General features: G+C 40.9%; 1 protein-coding gene across 7 annotated transcripts in view; it reads right to left on the minus strand.

The window, feature by feature from the left end:
* Positions 1-25,998, minus strand: part of COL25A1 (collagen type XXV alpha 1 chain) — a 452,942-nt gene that overhangs the window by 233,482 nt on the left and 193,462 nt on the right. For all 7 annotated transcript variants that reach the window (XM_033214966.1, XM_033214965.1, XM_033214964.1 and 4 more), the window contains exon 4: positions 20,341-20,358. In XM_033214966.1, the coding sequence (XP_033070857.1) occupies positions 20,341-20,358 (18 nt within the window). The remainder of the gene's footprint in view (positions 1-20,340; positions 20,359-25,998) is intronic.

Raw genomic sequence — 25,998 nt, forward strand, 5'->3', positions numbered from 1 at the left:
CAACAGACCTACAGCTGAGGGTCCTGACTGTTAGAAGGAAAACTAACAAACAGAAAGGACACCCACACCAAAACCCCATCAGTTTGTCACCATCATCAAAGACCAAAGGCAGATAAAACCACAAATATGGGGAAAAAGCAGTGCAGAAAAGCTGGAAATTCAAAAAAATCAGAGCGCATCTCCCCCTTCAAAGGAATGCAGCTCATCAACAGCAACGGAGCAAAGCTGGATGGAGAATGACTTTGACGAGTTGAGAGAAGAAGGCTTCAGTCAATCAAATTTCTCAGAGCTAAAGGAGGAACTGTGTACCCAGCACAAAGAAACTAAAAACCTTGAAAAAAGAAGAATGGATAACTAGAATAATCAATGCAGAGAAGGCCATAAACGAACTGATAGAGATGAAAACCATGACACGATAACTACATGACAAATGCACAAGCTTCAGTAACTGACTTGATCAACTGGAAGAAAGAGTATCAGTGATTGAAGACCAAATGAATGAAATGAAGTGAGAAGAGAAGTGTAGAGAAAAAAGAGTAAAAAGAAATGAACAAAGCCACAAAGAAATATGGGATTATGTGAAAAGACCAAATCTACATCTGATTGGTGTGCCTGAAAGTGACGGGGAAAATGGAACCAAGTTGGAAAACACTCTGCAGGATATCATCCAGAAGAACTTCCCCAACCGAGTAAGGCAGGCCAACATTCAAATTCAGGAAATACAGAGAACGCCACAAAGATACTCCTCCAGAAGAGCAACTCCAAGACACATAATTGTCAGATTCATAAAAGTTGAAATGAGGAAAAAATTTTAAGGGCAGCCAGAGAGAAAGGTTGGGTTATACACAGAGGGAAGCCCATCAGACTAATAGTGGATCTCTCAGCAGAAATTCTACAAGCCAGAAGAGAGTGGGGGCCAATATTCAACATTATTAAGGAAAGAATTTTCGACCCAGAATTTCATATCCAGCCAAACTAAGTTTCATAAGTGAAGGAGAAATAAAATCCTTTACAGACAAGCAAATGCTTAGAGATTTTGTCACCACCAGGCCTGCCCTACAAGAGATCCTGAAGGAAGCACTAAACATGGAAGGGAACAACTGGTACCAGCCACTGGAAATATGCAAAATGTAAAGACCATCGATGCTAGGAAGAAACTGCATCAACTAACGGGAAAAATACCAGCTAATATCATAATGACAGGATCAAGTTCACACATAACAATATTAACCTTAAATGTAAATGGAATAAATGGTCCAATTAAAAGACACAGACTGGCAAATTGGACAAAGAGTCAAGGCCCATCAGTTTGCTGTATTCAGGAGACCCATCTCACACGCAGACACACACGTAGGCTCAAAATAAAGGAATGGAGGAAGATCTACCAAGCAAATGGAAAACAAAAAAGAGCAGGGGTTGCAATCCTAATCTCTGATAAAACAGACTTTAAACCATCAAAGATCAAAAGAGACAAAGAAGCCATTACATAATGGTAAAGGGATCAATTCATCAGGAAGAGTTAACTATCCTAATATATATGCACCCAATACAGGAGCACCCAGATTCATAAAGCAAGTCCTTAGAGACTTACAAAGAGACTTAGACTCCCATAAAACAATAATGGGATACTTTAACACCCCACTGTCAACATTAGATAGATCAACGAGACAGAAAGTTAACAAGGATATCCAGGAATTGAACTCATCTCTGCACCAAGCAGACCTAATAGACATTTACAGAACTCTCCACCCCAAATCAACAGAATATACATTCTTCTCAGCACCATATTGCACTTATTCCAAAATTGACCACATAGTTGGAAGTAAAGCACTCCTCAGCATATGTAAAAGAACAGAAATTAAAACAAACTGTCTCTCAGAACACAGTGCAATCAAACTAGAACTCAGGACTAAGAAACTCTCTCAAAACCGCTCAACTACATGGAAACTGAATAACCTGCTCCTGAATGACTACTGGGTACATAATAAAATGAAGGCAGAAATAAAGATGTTCTTTGAAACCAATGAGAACAAAGATACAACATACCAGAATCTCTGGGACACATTTAAAGTAGTGTGTAGAGGGAAATTTATAGCACTAAATGCCCACAAGAGAAAGTTGGAAAGATCTAAAATCGACACTCTAACATCACAATTAAAAGAACTAGAGAAGCAAGAGCAAACACATTCAAAAGCTAACAGAAGGCAAGAAATAACTAAGATCAGAGCTGAACTGAAGGAGATAGAGAAACAAAAATCTCTCCAAAAAACCAATGAATCCTGGTTGTTTGAGAAGATCAACAAAATTTATAGACCACTAGCAAGACTAATAAAGAAGAAAAGAGAGAAGAATCAAATAGAGGCAATAAAAAATGATAAAGGGGATATCACCACTCATCCCACAGAAATACAAACTACCATCTTTTGTACCATAGATTTCTTAAACTTATTCATCCTAGCTGGAATTTTGTATCCTTTGAACAACATCATCCCACACTCCCACCCCAAACCCTGTCATCTCCTGATAACTGCCATTCTACCCTCTGCTTCTGTGAGATCAACTTTTTTAGATTCCACATATGCATGAGAACATGAGGTATTTATCGTTCTGTGTTTGGCTTATTTCACTTAGCATAATGTCTCTCAGGTTCATCCACGTTGTTGCAAATGACAGGATTTCCTTCTCTTTTTAAGGCTGAATAGTATTCCATTGTGTATACACACCACATTTTCTTTATCCATTCATCCTCAATGGGCTAGGGTATTTCCAATTATAAAAAGCTAATAGTTTTCTCTTTCCCTCAACTTCCTTTTCCTAAAGCACCCATATATACCATTCACAGCTCAATAATATTTGTTGAACTTCCAACATGTGCAAGAAAATAAATTAGGTAAGCTGGGTGCAGTGGCTCATGCCTGTAATTCCAGCACTTTGGGAGGCTGAGGATGGTGGATCACCTGAGGTCAGGAGTTTGAGACTAGCCTGGCCAACATGATGAAATTCCATCTCTACTAAAAATATAAAAATTAGCTGGGTGTGGTGGTAGGTGCCTGTAATCCCAGCTACTCGAGAAGCTGAGGCAGGAGAACTGCTTGAACCCAGGAGACGGAGGTTGCAGTAAGGCGAGAGATCATGCCATTGCACTCTAGCCTGGGCAATACGAGTGAAACTCCATCTCGGGAAAAAAAAGAAAGGAAAAGAAAAGAAAAGAAATTAGGTGTTGTGTGGGATACTAACAGTGAAAGAAAGCATAGATTCTGCCCTTGAAGATCAGAAAATCTATCAAGAAAGAGAGAAAAGAGGCAGAGGGGAGCTCGCTTCCAAGATGGCCAAATAGGAGCAGCTCCGATCTGCAGCTCCCAGCAAGATTGACACAGAAGACAGGTGAATGATTTCTGCATTTCCAACTGAGGTACCTGGTTCATCTCACTGGGACAGATTGGACAGTGGGTGCAGCCCACGGAAGATGAGCTGAAGCAGGGAGGGGCATTGCCTCACCCGGGAAGCCCAGGGGATCAGGGGATTTCTCTTTCCTAGCCAAAGGAAGCCATGACAGACCATACCTGGAGAAATGGTACATTCCTGACCAAATACCGTGCTTTTCCCACAGTCTTAATAACCAGCAAAACAGAAGATACTCTCCCGTGCCTGGCGCAGTGGGTCCCATGCCCACGGAGCCTTGCTCACTGCTAGTGCAGAAGTCTGACATCCACCTGCGAGGCTGCAGCTTGATGGGGGGAGGGGAATCCACCATTGCTGAGGCTTGAGTAGCTCGCAGTGTAAACAAAGTGGCTGGGAAGCACGAACTGGGCAGAGCCCACCGCAGCTCAGCAACGCCTACTGCTTCCATAGATTCCATCTCTGTGGGCAGGGCATAGTAGAACAAAAGGCAGCCGATAGCTTCTACAGACTTAAACTTCCCTGTCTGACAGCTCTGAAGAGAGCAGTGGTTCTCTCAGAATGTTGTTTGAGCTCGGAGAAGAGACAGACTGCTGCCTCAAGTGGGTCCCTGACCCCTATGTAGCCTGACTGGGCAATATCTCCCAGTAGTGGCTAACAGACACCTAATACAGGTGGGTGCCCCTCTGGGATGAAGCTTCCAGAGGAAGGATCAGGCAGCAATATTTGCTGTTTTGCACCTCTGCTGGTGATACCCAGGCAAACAGGGTATGTAGTATACGTCAAGAAAACTCCAACAGACCTGCAGCTGAGGGGTCTGACTGTTAGAAGGAAAACTAACGAACAGAAAGGAATAGCATCAACATCAACAAAAAGGACATCCACACCAAAATCTCATCTCTAGGTCACCAATGTCAAAGACCAAAGGTAGATAAAACCACAAAGATGGGAAGAAACCAGACCACAAAAGCTGAAAATTCCAAAAAACAGAGCGCCTCTTCTCCTCCAAAGGATCACAACTCCTTACCAGCAAGGGAACAAAACTGGATGGAAAATGAGTTTGACGAGTTACCAGAAGTAGGCTTCATAAGGTCGGTAATAACAAACTTCTCCGAGCTAAAGAAGTGAGAGGTGACAATGTGCTAGCAGCCCTCACTCTCAGCGCCTCCTCGGCCTCAGCATCCACTCTGGTGGTGCTTGAGGAGCCCTTCAGCCTGCCATGGCACCATGGGAGCCCCTCTCTGGGCTGGCTGAAGCCGGAGCCACCTCCCTCTGCTTGTGGGGAGGTGTGGAGGGAGAGGCATGGCAGGAACCAGGACTGCGCAGGGTGCTTGCAGGCCAGTGCCAGTTCCGGCGGGCGAGGGTGCAGGTGCAGATGCAGGCTCGGGAGCCCGCACATGGAGCAGCCAGCCTTACCGCCAGCCCAGGGCAGTGAGGAGCTTAGCACCAGGGCCAGCAGCTGGCAGCTGTGGAGGTTGCACTGGGTACCCCAGCAGTGCCGGCCCATGGGCACCACACTCAAATTCTTGCTGGGCCTTAGCTGCCTCCGGCAGGACAGGGCTTGGGACCTGCAGCCCGCCATGTCTGAGCTCCTCCCCCTGCGGTGGGCTCCCAGGGGGCAGCCTGAGCCTCCCTTACTGGTGCCGCACCCTGCTCAGTGGCCCGGTCCTCTGGAGAGCCCAAGGTCTGAGGAGTGCAGGATCAGCTGGGGAATGGCAGGCAGCTCCGCCTGCAGCCCTAGTGCAGGATCCACTGGGTGAAGCCAGCTGGGCTCCTGAACTGGATGGGGACTTCAAGAACTTTTATATCTAGCCGGAGGATCGTATGTGCACCAATCAGCACTCTGTATCTAGCTAACCTAGTGGGGACTTGGAGAACTTTTCCATCTAGCACTCTGTGTCTAGCTCAAGGATTGTAAACGCACCAATCAGCACTCTGTGTCTAGCTCAGGGTTTGTAAATACACCAATCAGTACTGTGTCTAGCTCAAGGTTTGTAAATACACCAATTGGTACTCTGTATCTAGCTAACTAGCACTCTGTGACTCTGTGCCTAGCTCGAGGATTGTAAATGCACCAATCAGCACTCTGTCAAATAGACCAATCCGCTCTCTTTAAAATAGACCAATCAGCTCTCTGTAAAATGGACCTATCAGCAGGATGTGGGTGGGGCCAGATAAGGGAATAAAAGCAGGCTGCCTGAGCTACTAGTGCAACCCGCTCGAGTCCCCTCCACACTGTGGAAGCTTTGTTCTTTCACTCTTTGCAATAAATCTTGCTGCTGCTCTCTCTTTGGGTCCACGCTGCCTTTATGAGTTGTAACACTCATTGCAAAGGTCTGCAGCTTTATTCCTGAAGCCAGCGAGACCACGAACCCACCAGAAGGAAGACGCTCCAGACACATCTGAACGTCTGAAGGAACAAACTCTGGACACACCATCTTTAAGAACTGTAACACTCACCACGAGAGTCCGTGGCTTCATTCTTGAAGTCAGTGAGAGCAAGAACCCACCAATTCTGGACACAGAAGCATATTCTAACTCACCACAAGGAAGCTAAAAACCTTGAAAAAAGTTAGATGAATGGCTAACTAGAATAACCAGTGTAAAGAAGAGCTTAAATGACCTGTTGGAGCTGAAAACTATGGCACAAGAACTTCGTGACGCATGCACAAGCTTCAACAGCCGATTCAATCAATTGGAAGAAAGGATATCAGTGATTGAAGATCAAATTAATGAAATAAAGTGAGAAGACAAGATTAGAGAAAAAAGAGTGAAAAGAAACGAACAAAGCCTCCAAGAAATATGGGACTATGTGAAAAGACCAAATAAATATGTGTTTGATTGGTGTACCAGAAAGTGAGGGGGAGAATGGAACCAAGTTAGAAAACACTCTTCAGGATATTATCCAGGAGAACTTCCCCAACCTAGCAAGACAGGCCAACATTCAAATTCAGGAAATACAGAGAACACCACAGAGATACTCCTCGAGAAGAGCAACCCCAGACAAACAATTTTCAGATTCACCAAGGTTGAAATGAAGGAAAAAATGTTAAGGGCAGCCAGAGAGAAAGGTTGGGTTACCCACAAAGGGAAGCCCATCAGACACAGCGGATCTCTCAGCAGAAACCCTATAAGCCAGAAGAGAGTGGAGGCCAATATTCAACAATCTTAAAGAAAAGAATTTTCAACCCAGAATCTCATGTCTAGCCAAACTAAGCTTCGTAAGTGCAGAAGAAATAAAATCCTTTACAAACAAGGAAATGCTGAGAGATTTTGTCACCACCAGGCCTGCCTTACAAGAGCTCCTGAAGGAAGCACTAAACATGGAAAGGAATGACCGGTACCAGCCACTGCAAAAACACGCCAAATTGTAAAGATCGTTGATGCTAGGAAGAAACTGCATCAACCAGCGGGCAAAATAACCAGCTAACATCATAATGACAGGATCAAATTCACACATAACAATATTAACCTTAAATGTAAATGGACTAAATGCCCCAATTAAAAGACACAGACTGGCAAATTGGATAAAGAGTTAGGACCCATCACTGTGCTGTATTCAGGAGACCCATCTCATATGCAAAGACACACAAAGGCTCAAAATAAAGGGATGGAGGAAGATCTACCAAGCAAATGGAAAGCAAAAAAAAAAAAAAAAAAAAGTAGGGGTTGCAATACTGGTCTCTGATAAGACAGACTTTAAACCATCAAAGATCAAAAGAGACAAAGAAGGCCATTACATAATGGTAAAGGGATTAATGCAACAAGCAGAGCTAACTATCCTAAACATATATGCACCCAATACAAGAGCACCCAGATTGATAAAGCATGTCCTTATAGACCTACAAAGAGATTTAGACTCCCACACAATAGTAATGGGAGACTTTAACACTGCACTGTCAACATTAGACAGATCGACGAGACAGGTTAACAAGGATATCCAGGATCTGAACTCAGCTCCAGTTCAAGCAGACCTAATAGACATCTACAGAACTCTCCACCCCAAATCAACAGAATATACATTCTTCTCAGTACCACATTGCACTTATTCTAAAATTAATCACATAATTGGTACTAAAACACTACTCAGCAAATGTAAAACAACAGAAATCACAACAAACTGTCTCTCAGACCACAGTGCAATCAAATTAAAACTCAGGATGAAGAAACTCACTCAAAACCGCAGAACTACATGGAAACTGAACAACCTGCTCCTGAATGACTACTGGGTAAACAACGAAATGAAGGCAGAAATAAAGATGTTCCTTGAAACCAATGAGAACAAAGACACAATATATCAGAATCTCTGATACACATTTAAAGCAGTGTGTAGAGGGAAATTTACAGCATTAAATGTCCACAAGAGAAAGCAGGAAAGATCTAAAATCGACACCCTAACATCACAATTAAAAGAACTAGAGAAGCAAGATCAAACAAATTCAAAAGCTACCAGAAGGCAAGAAATAACTAAGATCAGAGCAGAACTGAAGGAGATAGAGACACAAAAAACCCTTCAAAAAAAATCAATGAATCCAGGAGCTGTTTTTTTTTTTGAAAAGATCAACAAAATAGATAGACCACTAGCAAGAATAATAAAGAAGAAAAGAGAGAAGAATCAAATAGATGTAATACAAAATGATAAGGGGGATATCACCACCAATCCCACAGAAATACAAACTACCATCAGAGAATACTGTAAATATCTCTATGCAAATAAACTAGAAAATCTAGTAGACATGGATAAATTCCTGGACAAACACACCCTCCTAAGACTAAAACAGGAAGATGTTGAATCTCTGAATAGACCAATAGCAGGTTCTGAAATTAAGGCAATAATTAATAGTCTACCAACCAAAGAAAGGCCAGGACCAGATGGATTCACAGTCGAATTCTACCAGAGGTACAAAGAGGAGCTGGTGCCATTCCATCTGAAACTATTTCAATCAATAGAAAAAGAGGGAATCCTCCCTAACTCATTTTACGAGGCTAACATCATCCTGATACCAAAGCCTGGTAGAGACACAACAAAAAGAGAGAATTTTAGGCCAATATACCTGATAAACATCGATGCAAAGGTCTTCAATAAAATACTGGAAAACCGAATTTACCAGCATATCAAAAAGCGTATCCACTATCAGGGATGATCAAGTCAGCTTCATCTCTGGGATGCAAGGCTTGTTCAACATACACAAATCAAGAAACGTAATCCACCAAGTACACAGAATCAACAACAAAAACTACATGATTATTTCAATAGGTGCAGAAAATAGATGCAGAAAACTACATGATTATCTCAATAGATGCAGAAAAGCCCTTCATGCTAAAAACTCTCAGTAAACTAGGTATTGATGGAACGTATCTCAAAATAATAAGAGATATTTATGACAAACCCACAGGCAACATCATACTGAATTGGCAAAAACTGGAAGCATTCCCTCTGAAAACTGGCACAAGAAAGGAACGCCCTCTCTCACCACTCCTATTCAACATAGTATTGGAAGTACTGTCCAGGGCAATCGGGCAAGAGAAAGAAATAAAGGGTACTGAATTAGGAAAAGAGAAAGTCAAATTGTCCCTGTTTGCAGATGACATGATTGTATATTTAGAAAACACCATCATCTCAGCCCCAAATCTCCTTAAGCTGATAAGAAACTTCAGCAAAGTCTCAGGATACAAAATTAATGTGCAAAAATCACAAGCATTCCTATACACCAATAATAGACAAACAGAGAGCCAAATCATGAGTGAACTCCCATTCACAATTGCTACAAAGAGGATAAAATACCTAGGAATCCAACTTACAAGGGATATGAAGGACCTCTTCAAGGAGAACTACAAACCACTGTTCAATGAAATAAAAGATAACACAAACAAATGGAAAAACATTCCATGCTCATGGATAGGAAGAAATATCGTGAAAATGGCCATCCTGCCCAAGGTAATTAATAAATTCAATGCTATCCCCATCAGTCTACCAATGACTTTCTTCACAGAATTGGGAAAAACTACTTTAAAGTTCATATGGAACCAAAAAAGAGCCTGCATTGCCAAGACAATCCTAAGCCAAAAGAACAAAGCTGGGGTCATCATGCTACCTGACTTCAAACTATACTACAAGGCTACAGTAACCAAAACAGCATGGTAGTGGTACCAAAACAGAGATATAGACCAATAGAACAGAATAGAGCCCTTGGAAATAATACCACACATCTACAACCATCTGATCTTTGACAAACCTGACACACACAAGCAATGGGGAAAGGATTCCCTATTTAATAAATGGTGCTGGGAAAACTGGCTAGCCATATGGAGAAAGCAGAAACTGGATCCCTTCTTTAGCCATATACAAAAATTAACTCGAGATGGATTAAAGACTTAAATGTAAGACCTAACACCATGAAAACGCTAGAAGAAAACCTAGGCAATACCATTCAGGACATAGTCATGGGCAAAAACTTCATGACTAAAACACCAAAAGCATTGGCAACAAAAGCCAAAATTCACAAATGGGATCTAATTCAACTAAAGAGCTTCTGCACAGGAAAAGAAACTATCATCAGAGTGAACAGGTAACCTAAAGAATGGGAGAAAATCTTTGCAATCTAGCCATCTAACAAGGGCTAATATCCAAAATCTACAAAAAACTTACACATATTTACAAGAAAAAACAACCCCATCAAAAAGTGGACAAAGGATATGAACAGGCACTTCTCAAAATAAGACATTTATGCAGCCAACAGGCATACGAAAAAATGCTCATCATCACTGGTCATCAGAGAAATGCAAATCAAAACCACAATGAGATACCAACTCATATCAGTTAGAATGGTAATCATTAAAAAGTCAGGAAACAACAGATTCTGGAGAGGATGTGGAGAAATAGGAACACTTTTATGCTGTTGGTGGGAGTGTAAATTAGTTCAACCATTGTGGAAGACAGTGTGGCGATTCCTCAAGGATCTAGAACTAGAAATACCATTTGACCCAGCAGTCCCATTACTGAGTATACACCCAAAGGATTATAAGTCATGTTACTATAAAGACACATGCACACATATGTTTATTGCGGCACTATTCACAACACCAAAGACTTGGACCCAACCCAAATGTCCATCAATGATAGACTGGATAAAGAAAATGTGCCACATATACACCATGGAATACTATGCCACCATAAAAAAGGATGAGTTCATGTCCTTTGCAGGCACATGGATGCAGCTGGAAACCATCATTCTGAGCAAACTATCACAAGGACAAAACCAAACACTGCATGTTCTCACTCATAGGTGGGAGCTGAACAACGAGAACACATGGACACAGGGCAGGGGACATCATACACCAGGGCCTGTCAAGGGGTGGGGGTCTGAGGGACGGATAGCATTAGGAGAAATACCTAACATAAACGACAAATTGATGGGTATATCAAACCAACATGGCAGATGTATACCTATGTAACAAACCTGAACATTGTGCACATGTACCCTAGCAATTAAAGTAGAATAATAAAAAAAAAGGAGCTCTGCAAAAAAAAGAGATAAAAGAAAAAAATGTTCATGAATAATTATAATACAATTTAAAGAGGAAACTGGAGGAAGGAAATTAATATTCACTGAGTGATTGCTATGAACTAGGCATCACATTAGACGTCTTACATATATTATCTTATTTTAATCCTCACACTGTTGAGATAAGACATAATTATCTCTGCTGCACGGATGAGGAAAATGAGACTAGCCTGATTGAGTAACTTGCCAAAGATAGATAGCTTGCAAGTGGTAAAGTTGGGATTTGAATTATGTAACCTGTCTGATCAAGGTCCATGCCCCTCTATTTTAATTGTAAAGTGTTATATAAAAGTTACACAGTGCCAGGCTTGGTGGCTCACGCCTGTAATCCCAGCACTTTGGGAGGCTGAGGCAGGAGGATCACTTTAGGTCAGGAGTTTGAGACCAGCCTGGCCAACATGGTGAAACCCCATCTCTACTAAAAATACAAAAATTAGCAGGGCGTGGTGGCACAAGCCTGTAATCCTAGCTATTTGGGAGGCTGAGGCAGGAGAATCATTTCAACCCAGGAGGCAAAGGTTGCAGTGAGCCGATATTGTGCCACTGCACTCCAGCCTGGGCAACAGAGTGAGACTCTGTCTAAAAAAAGAAAAAAAAATATATATATATATATAGAGAGAGAGAGAGAGAGAGAGAGAATGTTGTCAGGATTCAGAAAAAGGGAGAAATTACATTTAGTTAAGGGAGAGTAAAGACTTCTTAATAGAAGAAGCAGCATTCAGATATGAAGGGGTATCCTATTTGGATGTGTGGAAACTGAGTGTGTCCAAGGGTTAGGAGGAAAGGCTACTATAAGAAAAGGCAAAAAGAAAAAGAAAGATTTGAAGAGAAAAGAAGTAAATGGTTTGATTTGTTTCGGGGGAAGCATAGTCTAGAAAGGGCATTAATGAAAAATTAATGGGAGATTAGGCTAGAAAACAGGCCAGATAAGAGGATTTGAATGTCAAGCAAGAACCTAGATTCTATTGTATTCTAAATGAAAAACATATTAAGACTCAAGGTTTTGAGGTCAGAAGAGTGACATAATCAGAACTATGATATATAATTGTATTAGGATGCTGCTGGTTGATAGTACACTCAATCCTAAATGCCTGCACTACAGACACAGATAAAACGCTAACTACTCACTTTCCTGACTTGCTTCCCTGCAGCAATGAGTGGCCAGACAACAGGCATATCTTCACAGTGGGCAGAATGGCAATGGGGAAACCAGGGTTAAAAGAAATAGGCATGTGAGATCCTGTCAGGTAGGCAGTGAGCTAGAGAGTTTAAACTGTTCAGTCTCACACTGGCAAAGCTGCACAAAGTATTACTACTGTGACTTGAATACCTGGCAGTAGTGAGGAACGGGAAAGGAGAACTGGGATGAAGAGTACAAGGTAGAAAGGGAATGCAGAGATGGGGGTCCAGGAAATGACTTAGTTCCAGAGCAAGGGTTTTTGAATCTGGGCAGAAACTTAATTGAGAACTAAGGCATGACTCGAGGACCATTCTTAGAATAACGGTATTGATCCTGAGTTACCTGCATATTGGAAAAGGGCCTATTTAAATGCCTCATGTTTAAGGTCTCCATTGAACCTGGAGATTATCCAGATGTGCAGATGCAGAGCAGGACTTGCAGGTGGGGTTAAAGTCATCCTTGGAAGGGATGGGTCTGCAACATTTGAGAACTTTGACACTTTATAGACTATTATTGATAACATTAAAAGTACTATCACAAGAGATGTGACATTTTTCCAAAGAAGATATACCTAGGGCCAACAGGGATATGAAAAGGTGTTCAGCATCACTATTCATCAAGGAAATGAAAATCAAACCATAGTAAGATATCACCTCACACCTGTCAGAATGGCTATTGTAAAAAAAGACAAAAGATAATAAGTGCTCGTACGGATGTGGAGAAAAGGGAATCCTCGTACACTGTTGGTGGGAGTATCAATTAGTACAACCATCATGGTGAATTGTACAGAAGTTTCTCAAAAAATTAAAATAGAACTATCATAGGACGTAGCAATCCCACAGCTGGGTATATATCTGAAGGAAGTGAAATCAGTATGTTGAAGAGAAATTTGCATGCACGTGTTCACTGCAGCATTTCTCACAATTGTCAAGATATGGAATCAACCTAAATGTCTATTAGCTGATGAACAGGTAAAGAAACTGTGGTATACATACACAATGGAATATTATTTAGCCACAGAAAAGACTATTCTGCCATTTGCAACAATATGGATAAACCTGGATGACATTGTGCTAAGGGAAATAAACCAGACACAGAAATATAAATATTGTATAATTTCATAATTTCATTTAAATGTGAAATCTAAAGAGGTTAAACTCATAGAAGCATAGAACAAAGGCTGGAGGGTGGCAGAAATGGGGAGATGTTGGTAAAAGGGCACAAATTTTCAGTTACAAGATGAACAAGTTCTGAGGATTGAATGTACAACATGGGTGGTGAAAAATATGTTAATTTGATTGTTATAATATTGCACAATATATATGTATGTGAAGTCATCACATTGTACATCTTGAGTATATTCAGTCTTTGTCTACTAAGTAGTTTTAAGTAAAAATATAGATACAATTTCTTTTTGTTTTACTTTAAGTTCTGGGATACATGTGCAGAACGGGCAGGTTTGTTACATAGGTATCCATCTGCCATAGTGGTTTGCTGCACCTATCAACCCATTATCTAGGTTTTAAGCCCCACGTGCATTAGGTATTTGTCCTAATGCTCTCCCTCCCCTTATCCCCTACCCCTGACAGGTTGTGGTGTGTGAGGTTCCCCTCCCTATGTCCATGTGTTCTCATTGCTCAACTCCCACTTATGAGTGAGAACATGTGGTGTTTGCTTTTCTGTTCCCGTATTAGTTTGCTGAGAATGATGGCTCCAAAAGCAATTGCAACAAAATCCAAAATTAACAAATGAGACCTAATTAAGCTAAAGAGCTTCTGCACAGCGAAAGAAACTATCATCAAAGTAAACAGGCAACCTACCAAATGGGAGAAAATGTTTGCAATCTATCCATCTGACAAAGGTTTAATATCCAGAATCTACAAAGAACTTAAACTAATTTATACAATTTTTAAAATTAAAAAAAACAGAACTATCACAAGAACACAGACTGGGTCTGTTTATCTACCACAATTACACTGCCTTATTGTGCCTTGCACATTGTGCTTTGTATATAGGGGCTAATACTTGTTGAGTAGTTAATTGAATTATGTTAATATGAATTAATGAACAAATATCAGGGTAAATTTCATTTTAATAAATTTAGCCTTACTCTCAAAAACTCTCATTACTTCTAGTTTGAAATATAAAAGGCTGGGCGTGGTGGCTCATGCCTGTAATCCCAGCACTTTGGGAAGCTGAGGTGGGTGGATCACCTGAGGTCAGGAGTTTGAGACCAATCTGACCAACACGGTGAAACCCCGTCTCTACTAAAAATTCAAAAATTAGCAGGGCGTGGTGGCAGGCGCCTGTGGTCCCAGCTCCTCAGGAGGCTGACACATGAGAATAGCTTGAACCCGGGAGGCGGAGCTTGCAGTGAGCCGAGATCGCGCCATTGTACTCCAGCCTGGGAGGCAGAGCAAGGCTCCATCTCATAAAAACAAAAACAAAATGAAATACAAATGCTCATCTGCCTTTTCTTTCATTTCTCTGTCTTCTTTCTGCCTTTACCCTCTGTTGTTACTTGTTATTTTTCCAGGTTGCTGTGATATTATTTAGTTTATTCCCCCCCTTTTCCTCTCCAAGAGTTTTATTTCCCTTGATTCAGGAGATTCACAGCAACATCCTCTCTCCTCATTTCCCTGGCCCTTTTTCCATCTTAACCACAGCTGTGAGAATTGCTTTTTTAATTCTAATACCCTTTCACCATCTCATTTCCCTTGTCAAGAACCATTTTCTCACTCATTTAGGTAAATGCAGACTCACCTCTCTTCCCTGAGGTCTCCTTTCTTATTTAATTTCATACTATGACTGTAAAAGAATTTGCTGCCATTTAGCTTTCTAGTCCCAGCAATTCTCAACAATCTACGCTGTCTTCAGCTTTAGGAAGATGATCAGAACCACTCACTGAATAAAAGACACTTTCCCTTTTTACCATCAGTCAGCAAAATAAAACCTTATTAATCTGGAAGGCTTTACAAAATAACGTGTGATGTAGAAGTAGATTTGAATGGTTTTTTTTTTTTTTTACTCTCTAAGGAGGAGTTTGCACTGTATAATATAAATACTATGAATACGATGATTGGGAACGATAGAGTTTGGATATTTGCCCCCGCCCAAATCTCTTGCTGAAATGTAATTCCCAGAGTTGGAGGTAGAGCCTGGCCGGAGAGGTGCCAAGAGCGAGCGAGGATGGCTACCACATTGTCACCTCTCACTATGATTCAATCACCTCCCATCAGGCCATACCTCCAACATTGAGAATTACAATTCACATGAGATTTGAGTGGGAGCACAGATCTAAACCATATCAATCCCCCAACTTAAACATTTACAACCCTTTTTTGGAGGAAGTATTTTGTTTGGAAACCTAATTATATCTTATCGTAGGAATCACAATATGAATATGGTTTCTTATCCCAACCTAATCCACAAAAGCCTATTCTTAAAAGTACCTAAAAGAAATCCCCATTGTACAATAGAAACAGACCATTATTAGTAATAGGGTCTTAATGAAAAATCCATTGAAAGTCAGAAGTGTAGATTTTTGGTGGCCGTAGGCTGGCTAAGAAAAGTTTGAATGGCATGGCCATGACTCAGGCAGGGGTGGGAAATGTGGATTTAAGGGTTGGCTAAGGAAGAATTTGTTTGTAGAAACCTTGCACAGATGACAAGCTGTCTTCCTTAACTAGTTGCAAAAGAAGACGGGGAGTGAAAGAAGAAGTTTAGGCAATGTCCATACCCTTCCATTTTCCCACAGCTAACAGCATGTGCTAGGGAGACCCGGACAGAGCCGGAGAGGAAGAGAATTATCAGGCCAATCAGTTATACTGAATTGTACATAAATAACAAAAAACAAGTTTTGACATTTTAGGTGAGAAATCTTATAAAATCAAAGAAATCAAAAGGGTTGACATTTTAAGAAAAAAGTAGGTATCATTTTGAGTCAACAAAAAGAAGAGGAAAAAAGAAAAAGATAAAATTTCAAGTTCCTGTTACTAGACATATACTGTATGTGAAAAGGATAATTTTCAGTGAGCCAAGTAAACAGAACATGGAAATTTTAAGAAAAATTGGATCAAATAAATGAAAGCTTTCAACAACTTAAAAACCCATAACAACTTTCTAATTTTTTTTTTTTTTTTTTTTTTGAATCTCACTCTGTTTCCCAGGCTGGAGTGCCGTGGAGTTATCTTGGCTCACTGCAACCTCCATCTCAGGTTCAAGCAGTTCTCCTGCCTCAGCCTCCCTAGTAGCTAGGATTACAGGTGTGCGCCACCACACCCAGCTAATTTTTTTGTGTGTATTTTTACGAGAGACGGAGTTTACCATTTTGACCAGGCTGGTCTCAAACACCTGACCTCAAGTGATCCGCCTGCCTCAGCCTCCCAAAGTGTTGGGATTACAGGTGTAAGCCACCGTGTTCACCCTCTAATTTGGGTTTTAAATGCATATTGCTCATCAATACACTATATGTATTTACCTTATAGATCTATGCTAAACAGATTTAATGTACAGTTTATATAAATTTACTTAAAGAAAAAGTAGGCTCATAGTAAGGTGTTAATGTAAGATATAATTGTATAAAATACAAAAACTCTGCTGCACATATTTATAATCAAATCTACTACATGTATCATTTCTAAGTGCTCATATTTATGATAGATAGAATTTGTTTTGTGGTTGACAGCCTATTTAAGGAACAGAAAACCAAACATCGCATGTTCTCATTTATAAGTGGCAACTGATTGATGAGAACACATGGACTCATTGTCTGGAGCAACACACATTGGGCACCTGTGGGGGCTTGGGAGAAGAAACAGCATTGGGAAGAATAGCTAATGGATTTTGGGCTTAATACCTGGGTGATCAGATGATCTGTGCTGTAAACCACCATGGCACACGTTTACCTGTGTAACAAACCTGCACATCCTGCATATGTAACCCTGAACTTAAAATAAAAGTTAAAAATAAATAAATAAAACTCATTTTGCTGAAGAGTAATTTTTTAAAAGTCAGTTTAAGGTCCATGGTTTTTATAAAAGAAAATTTCTCAAGAGCAGAACGGGGTTAAGAAAGTAACACATTACAATAGGTAACGGGGAAAACAAAATATACAGATGGATAAGAATCTATACAAAATTCATCTGTAATTTAAAGAGTATCAGAGAAAAGCTAATGACCATCAAGCACCAAATGCAAAACTTCATGAAGAGCTATTTAATTTCAAATCTAACAATGGAAGTTTCTTTGGAAAAATATTATGATGATGTAGGCGTAAGAGGTAGGCCAGGCTTTTCCTTGGGTACACAACAACTCTTTGCTTCTTTTTTGTGCTGTGGAAAGATTATGTGAGGGTATGTCTTGGCTTCACATTTTCCCCCATACCTATCCTTCCTCAATTTATTGACTTCCTTTTACTGTGATGTGAGGAAGACATTTTAAACTAAATGATCATGAGATTTCACATCCACTAAAGGCAAACTGGTAGCCAAAACAAAGGAAACCAGAGCAGGTTTTGAATGGGACCATTTGAAAATGCTGGTTCCAACCTCCTTGCAAATTTTCAACATTTTCCAGCATAGGCAGTTAGGCAGACTATGTTTCTGCAGAACCATAGTAAATATAGTGTTCTGAAGTGTCATGATATACGTTCATCCTCAGCCACCATCATCCACGGTTTTTCTGGTCCTGTCCATTCTTGGTTTCCAATGTTGGTTTATGATCTTTCTTCTGTTTATTAACTGTGGCTGTATACTCAAAATTTACTATGACTGTTTTTCTTTTTACAGTTACTCTCTTTAGTATCTTATTAACTACTATGCATTTAATGCTGCCTTTCTGTTTAATTTCCCAAGTCTTTCTATTCATATCTGAATTTTCTACTCTGTCTTGTCTATAAGACACGTGCACTTGGATGTTGTGGCACATGTAGGTGCCTGCCCACCACTACCTGCTCTAAGACAGTGCTAGAATACAGGTCCCATACGTCCCTATGGCTTCCTAAATTCCTTTCACAGCAGGCCAGGAGTGCTGAAAAGCCAGCACCCAGCTGCGACCCTCAACAGTCAAGGCAGGGAAATTAGTGGATAAATCCATCAACTTCCTTGTCCCTCTCTGGGATGATTCTGCAACATGCTCTACACAGTCTCTCAAGATTCCTCAGCAGGACTGAGCCCCAACTGTCCACAGCAGTAACCTGCTAATTGAGGCACCCATTTTTTGGTGTTGTTGCCTTCCCTATGTCATTTCTCCACTCTCTCATGATGCTTTCTAGGATCATCTCTCAAATAAATTATTTATGCTCAATTTCTTAAGAACTGCTTTGGGATGCAAGAAAGAAGGTACAGCCAAGACAGAGGTCCTATTAAAAATGAAAGTATGTTAAAGATTACGATCTCTCAAAATCAACTCTTCAACTTCTTTTATCATGGGCTGTCTCACCACCTTCTCTCAAGGGCTGAGCACTACAAAGTATGAGGGTTTTAGATACAGACTTCAATTTAGCTACCAGTTCTTGGTGTTATTCATGTGACTAATTTATCTCTTCTGTTTCTGTATGTTTATACACACACGCGCACGCACACACACACATACACACACACACACACACGTAGGGTAATAATACTTTCCAAGGCTGTTGTAAGCATCAAATAAAAGAAAGCATGCAAGCTGAGTACAGTGGCTCATGCCTGTAATCTCAGCACTTTGGGAGGCAGGCCAAGGCGGGCAGATCACCCAAGGTCAGGAGTTCAAGACCAGCCTGGCCAACATGGTGAAACCCCATCTCCACTAAAAATACAAAAATTAGCAGGGTGTGGTGGCAGGTGCCTGTAATCCCAGCTACTTGGGTGGCTGAGGCAGGAGAATCGCTTGAATCCAGGAGGCGGAAGTTGCAGTGAGCCAAGATTGCACCATTGCACTCCAGCCTGGGTGACACAGCAAGACTCCGCCTCAGACAAAAAAAAAAAAAAAAGCAAAACAAAAACCCCCCAAAAACAAAAGAAACCATGCAAAACATCTTTTACTTTGTCTTCATTCCTTTATAATATGGTTATTTCAAATTTAGTAAACAAGCTATAACTTTCTCCTGTGGGTTTTATTCCATTAATAATTACCTTGAACCAACATGGAATACAAGAGTGAAAATCACAAATGATGATATAGATATTTCCAGATATCAATACAAATTAATTAAAAGTCAAACTTTCTCATAAGCCTGGTGTGAAAAGAACTTGTTTACTGAAGTATGTGGAAGTTTTTGTTTCATTAGACATCTATATATAGAGATCATAAAAACCATAAATAATATTCTTGTGATCTGGTATGAGGTAGAGCACACAATAGATAATTCATGATATTGACTACAAAGCTATCACGAAAATGGCTTATTTGTGAAACAACCTAAGGCAGAAATAGCATTCAGTACATCAAGGGGAAAGCGATGGAAGATGAGTTCAGTAAATAATTATATTATTTATAGGCACTAGAGTATTACAAGTAAAACATTAATAACTGCATTTTCTTCTCTATAGAATCCTACGGATTATAATTAGTATTGTTATTGAATTAGTTGTTTGAATTTTTCGTACTGACTTTTCATTTCTGAAAACTCACTTCTTCTTTTGTATTTCCGTCTTCATACCACATTCCTCCCCTTCCTAAAATTTGCTTATTTTCTTCAATATGATTTAGGGCTCAATAAGATTTTCTGTTGACTGCATTCATGCTTAATTATAAATCATGTCTTTGGCAGTTGTTTCTAAATTAAAAATTCAATAACTGTCTATAATGAATCAAAAGTAGCTGGTAGGATCACAGTCTAAATAATGAGTCTGCAGAGATTCACAACATTATTAGTACATGATTAATCAGTACCTAATGCAAACCAGTTCAGACTCGACTTTTATGTCATGCTGTCTTACATTAAAGTCCTGTGGCACTGTTTCAGATCAGTTAAGAGTTTTGCTTTATATGATAGTACATTGTTAAATCTGCCATCTGGCCCAACAGCTGATGTGGCTCACACAACCCTGAAGAGGCCCCAAGGGTTTACTCCTGGGAAATATTTGGTCTACTGTGTGGTGTCGTGATTACCAGTTCATAGCTTTTTTATATCTTTTGAAAGATTTGCAGAAAGACCTCCACACTGGAAAAATTCTAAATTGAAAATAATTTGCCAGAAAAGAATTATCTTACCTGAGGACCAGGCTGACCCTGAAATTAAAAAGAAGAAGAAAAAGAAAAACAATTACAAAATTGTATCCTAAGTGAACATTTTCACTACCAAAACTGAAACTAGTTCTGGAAATATTTACAAATATTTCTGAAGATAATACCCTAACTACTGATAAATTTCACTTGTGGCTTTAAAAAAATCATATCACATCCTACTAGTTTTACTTTATGCTATTTATCTAAAATCTGATACTATAGTCTATTTAATTCCAAAAGGACTCCAGGGTTTTAGCATGCTCTAAAATTTAACTGGAAAAAGAGAAGGTAAAAGGAATACCATACCTAGTATTATCGTGATGAAGGGGTTACTTAAAGGAAGAGTCTTCCAGGACAGGCTATGAGCCCAAACTATGAGCTATTCAAAGTACAGACTGTGAGCTACATATTCAAACATGACAGAGTTACATTTTTAAAAAATAAATGCAGATACTTTAGTGTTAGAGCTCAAGTCTTTTAATTTCTCATTATTTCAATAACATTTTAAGTTAATTTAAAAAATAAACCTTTATCTTTTACTTTGCATAACTGAGCCTAAGGACATTTTAAAAGGATATGAGAGGTCTTTGGATCATGCATCCTAACTCTTCACACAGTCAATAGATTACGTGACCTCTGTCCAATCTAATTTATTTTAAATGTCATTTTCTTGTTTAAGCTGATCAAAAATTTCAAAGCAGTGTAACTGTAAATGCTTCTAGCTAAAGATCAATCACCTGTGAATAAAAGTATGGATTACATATCACCTTCTTATAATCTTCAACTGGATTTTGTATCAGATGAGATTAAAGAAAATGTTCACCCTGAGTTAAGAAATCTTAAAAAGTAAATAAATAATGTGCAGTCTCATTGTCTCAGCTGTGTGGCACCAAGTATCACACAGGAAAGTGTGGAGCTAATACAGCTCCCAGAGAAGGCCTGGGAACTCTCTCTCTTAGCCTCTCTCCAGGCTTGGAATTTCCTTAGGTACTTGTTCTCTAACTCACTGGGTATAGAACAGATGATTTCCAAGAACTCTGCCTGAAAATGTAGTTGGCAGGTCAAACTAGGAAGGGGAGCCAAACCAAGTCACTACAGATGTTACTCTCCCCAATCCTCTACTCTCCAGTGGTGGAAAGAGAGAGAAAGAGAATAACATTCATTAATTCCTTAACCAAGTGCCAGGCACTTTTGGATATGCTATTCCATTTATTCCTCATAACTGCCCTGAATTTTTCAGATGGAGGAACTGAGGCTCAGAGAAATAAGCTAAAGGCTACAACTTATACAAACTTATAGAAAAGCCAGAGTTTAAATCTAAATCTGATTTCAAGGTTTATGCATTTTCTACCAGGTCATTCTGCCTTTCAGCCTAGAAGTTTAAGCTGACAGTTATATACACACTTGTTCAGATCAACTATGGTACAAGAACATTCTTCAAGTGGTTAACACTCTAAACTTCCCAACCACTCCAGGGCTGCCACAGCATGAATCTTGGCTTCCAGAAGCATACCTAGGACCAGTAGGCACTCCTACCTGCAACTGATACATATACAGAAGCCAGTTCAGCAAAGCTTCTTGAGGGTAATAGTTCTAAAATCAGCACTAAACATAGAGAAGATTTCTGTGGAGACACTATGAAGGTTTTTTGTTTTTTCATTTGTTATAAGGTCTCACTCTGTTGCCCACACTGGAGTGCAGTGGCACAATCACAGCTTACGGTGGTCTTGACTTCCCAGGCTCAAGTGATCTTTTGACCTCAGCCTCCCAAGTACCTGGGACTACAGACACATGCCACTGTCAATGCCCAGCTAACTTTGTAAAAAAAAAAAAAAAAAAAAAAAGTTGAGTTCTTGCCATGTTGCCTAGGCTGGCTACAAAGGTTTTCTCCCAAGAACCACTTACATGTAACTACGGATCTTTCCAGATCCATGTACTGGGTGAAATTACAAACATGTCGTCACTCTTGTGCACTCTGTCCCTGCCCTGTCCCCCAGCAACTCCCCTCAGCTCTAAGCTTTTGGTCTTTCTGATGTTTTGAACTAATGCAAACTCAGAAATGTGAACATGTGGCTGGGCGTGGTGGCTCATGGCTGTAATCGCAGCACTTTGGGAGGCCGAGGTGGGTGGGTCACTTGAGGTCAGGGGTTTGAGACGAGTCTGGACAACATGGTGAAACCCTGTCTCTACTAAAAATACAAAAATTAGCTGGGCATGGTAGCATGCACCTGTAATTCCACCTACTCGGGAGGCTGAGGTGAGAGAATCACTCAAGCCCGGGGGGCAGAGGTTGTAGTGAGCTGAGATTGTGCCACTGTACTCCAGTCTGGGTTATAGAGTGACACTTTGTCTCAAAAAAAAAAAAAGTGTGAACATGAATATTTTATAGAATCCCAGAATATATTACATCTCTTATATGTGTTATGTGAAAGTTAAAATGCAGGATTCTGTAAAACCAGGAAGAATTTCTTCAAACGAAAATTTGTTTAGTATAGTGATATTTTCAGACTCCTGTGGTTGTTCTACAAGTGACAGACTTTTCCTGTCCATCTTTAATATGTCGCATTCCTGCCATTACATTGACCAAATGATGTGGCACGATGTGTGCATACACTTATCTGCTATTATATAAAATATATATTGCATTATGGATTTTATCTTAGTGATAGAACAAACAGCCATAAATGACTGTTTACTAAAAACTGACATCTATATAGGCATTGGAAAGTTCATAGCACTAAAGGAACTCAGATTAATGTGTAATATGAATTTCAGGGATGTATGGTGTGTGTGTTGGGGGAGGGAACATGAAAAGGAGAGAAAAGAGGAAGTGGTTGATAGAGAAGCTTCCCACAGAAACAAAGCATACGATGTAACAAATTCAGTAACTCTGATCTAAAACTTGGAATACACAACACAGGCCTTACCACTCTTCTAGGAGATTCCAGGACTGCCTACGCCAGGTCCTCTCACTCACTAGGATATAACAATCTATTCACTAGCAGACACCTAAAATACCTGCAAAAAGACAATCTGACAGCGCAAGTCTTGCAGTCATCATAATAGAGCCATCTGGCAAAACCAGGGCCATGATCAGAGGGGAGGTTTCTAGGGATATGGTAATGGTATCTGCTCTGAGCAGGAGCCGTGGAATAGAGGGAGAGCAGAAGAGTGTCTCAGAAACTTCGTAGTGACTGAGAGCATGTGGTGATAAAGACTGCCCCAGACTAATCAAAAAGAAACACCTCAGAATTTCCTTAAGCTGCTTCTGAGTAGTTTGATGAATACAAATATTTTCATTCATTACTTAGTATTTTTCTAGTTAATTGTAATTTAAAGGTAGTGACCACTATTGATAATTAACTGGGAAGGTTAACTTTTTCTAAAGGACACCCTGAATGAGTAGTTATAAATTACAATTTATAATTTATAACTACTGTAAGTTGCCTTTTTAAAAATAGAATTCCTGAAAAGATCGTTTTTCCCAAGCAAATCACCAAAATGCTTCATAAATAAAAACCTGAATCTATTAAACGCAAAAGCATGCCAAGTGAAACAGTTAAGTCACAGACATACTGAAGTCAGGAACATACATGAGAAAGTGGAGAATACTGAGTGCTCTGGGTCACTGACTCACTGTATATCAACAGTTAAATGCAATGCTCTCAGGGCAGCTTAGGTACCAGCAGGAAGAAGAAGAAACAGCAGGAGGAGCTGATCTTAAAAACTGGTAATCAGAACAGCAAAGTGGAAAACAATCAGCCAGTAGCTGATGTTTTACAGGAAAGTATTCAAAGGAGGTTGAAAGTTTGAGGATGCAAGTAAGCCACAATGGAACATGATAAATGAGATGACCTGTCACAGAAGTATGCATTACTTTAGGCAACTAAAGAGCAATATTAACTATTCTTTTTTGTACTGCTGTTGATGGCAACAGCGGCCCATCTGGAGTGGCTGCTGTGAAGATGCTGGCTGCAGCAGAGGAGGTGCAGCCAGGACCGTGTGCTCCATGAAGCCAGCGGGGGCAGGAACAGGCAGGATCCCTGCCCCCTACTGAGTTGGTGGGACGGGTGCCCTGCAGTTCTGGGGGCAGCTGCAGCTGCCCAGTCATGGCTCCAGACCCTGGCATTACCTGCATTTAGGGAACCTGGGAAGCCCCTCCTGCCCCTGTAGACTTAGAAGTGCCTGCTCCCACTCTCTGGCCTCTCCCCACTTCCAGTGCCTGCTCCAGGGTGGAGCAAAGTTGTGGCTGAGCCCAGACACTGTCACAACCAAGCTGAGTGTCTGCATGATCAGGGCGGTGCTGATATAGCAGCCCCCACTGCCTCAGCCACCTCCAGACTTTAAGTGCCAATAAGAACAGAATGGAGGCCAGTGGGGCTAAGGGCAGCGCAGTGCAGGCCTGCAGGTGCCCCTTGGCATGAACAGCCAAGGTGCCATGGAAGACATGTTGATGATGGTGCGAGGCAGATAGGTTCCTAGGCAGAAAGGGGTGGGTCCCTAGTGAAACCCCTCCTTCAAGCCAAGAAAGGCCTGAAGCCTGGGGACCAGACTACCAGTTCCGGGTCCAGGCCTGCCCATGGCTGCCCATGGATTAATCAGCACACACTTTCTTCCTTCTGAAGCCCATAAAAACCCCAGACTCAGACGTACTCACACAGACATGGGGACTACCACCTGCAGAAAGGAGCCACCACTCTGGGTCTCCTCTCTGCTGAGAGCTGGACACTCATCAGGATGACCTGCCTGCAGAAAGGAGCTACCCACTTTGGGTCTCCTGAGAGCTGTTCTGTTGCTTAATAAGTCTCCTTTCTGTCCTGCTCATCCTCCAGTTGTCCATGTACCTCATTCTTCCTGAATGTGGGAAAAGAACTCGAGACCCACCAAATGGCAAGACTGAAAGAGCTGTAACACAAACAGAGTTTAAACACCTGCCCCTCACTCGCCATGCTGCAAGCATCAGAAAAAAAGAAGAGCTGTGGCCTTTCAGGGAGCCCAGACCTAGGGCCTGAGCCAGGGCTGTGACTCCCTCTTCGGGGCTTTGTGGTTTCTGGTGTCTCCAACTTTCTGGGTGCCACCACATTCCCCTTGCCCAGATGTGGGTGCCCACCGCAGAAGCCACTTGCAGTGCATCTTATCCAGCCACAGGCTTGCATGGAGCTGACACCTGTGACAGCACCTGGAGCTGCCCGCCCCACTGCAGCAGCCAGTGCACCTGGCTGTGTGCAGTGGCTGGACCCTGCACTCATTCACACACCCTTCACCATTTGGCGTCTGGCTCACCCTTGGCATGTGTAGGACCCAGGCCGGTAGCACAAGCCAAGCACAGCCTGCCAGGCCAAATGGGCAGAATGAGCCCAGTGGGTCTGAACAAAACTCAAGCAAAGGTGCCACTGGTCACAACAGTTTTCCAGCTGGAAAAGTGACACCCAAGGGATCCTGTGACATTGTCACAATTATAGTTGCTAGTAAGTGCTAACACAATTCTCTGAATTGACAAACTCATTTGGATCTCTGAGGCAATTAGTTTCACTACATGGTACTTTTATAATACATCATAACTCTGTGTCTTTCCTTTTCAGATAGGACAAATGCTGCTCTCCCACTTTAACAACTCACAGATAGGCACAGAAAGGTTGTAGT

This window comes from Trachypithecus francoisi, unplaced genomic scaffold, assembly GCF_009764315.1.
Source record: "Trachypithecus francoisi isolate TF-2019V2 unplaced genomic scaffold, Tfra_2.0 Lachesis_group1, whole genome shotgun sequence".
In the NCBI taxonomy this organism is placed as follows: Eukaryota; Metazoa; Chordata; class Mammalia; order Primates; family Cercopithecidae; genus Trachypithecus; species Trachypithecus francoisi.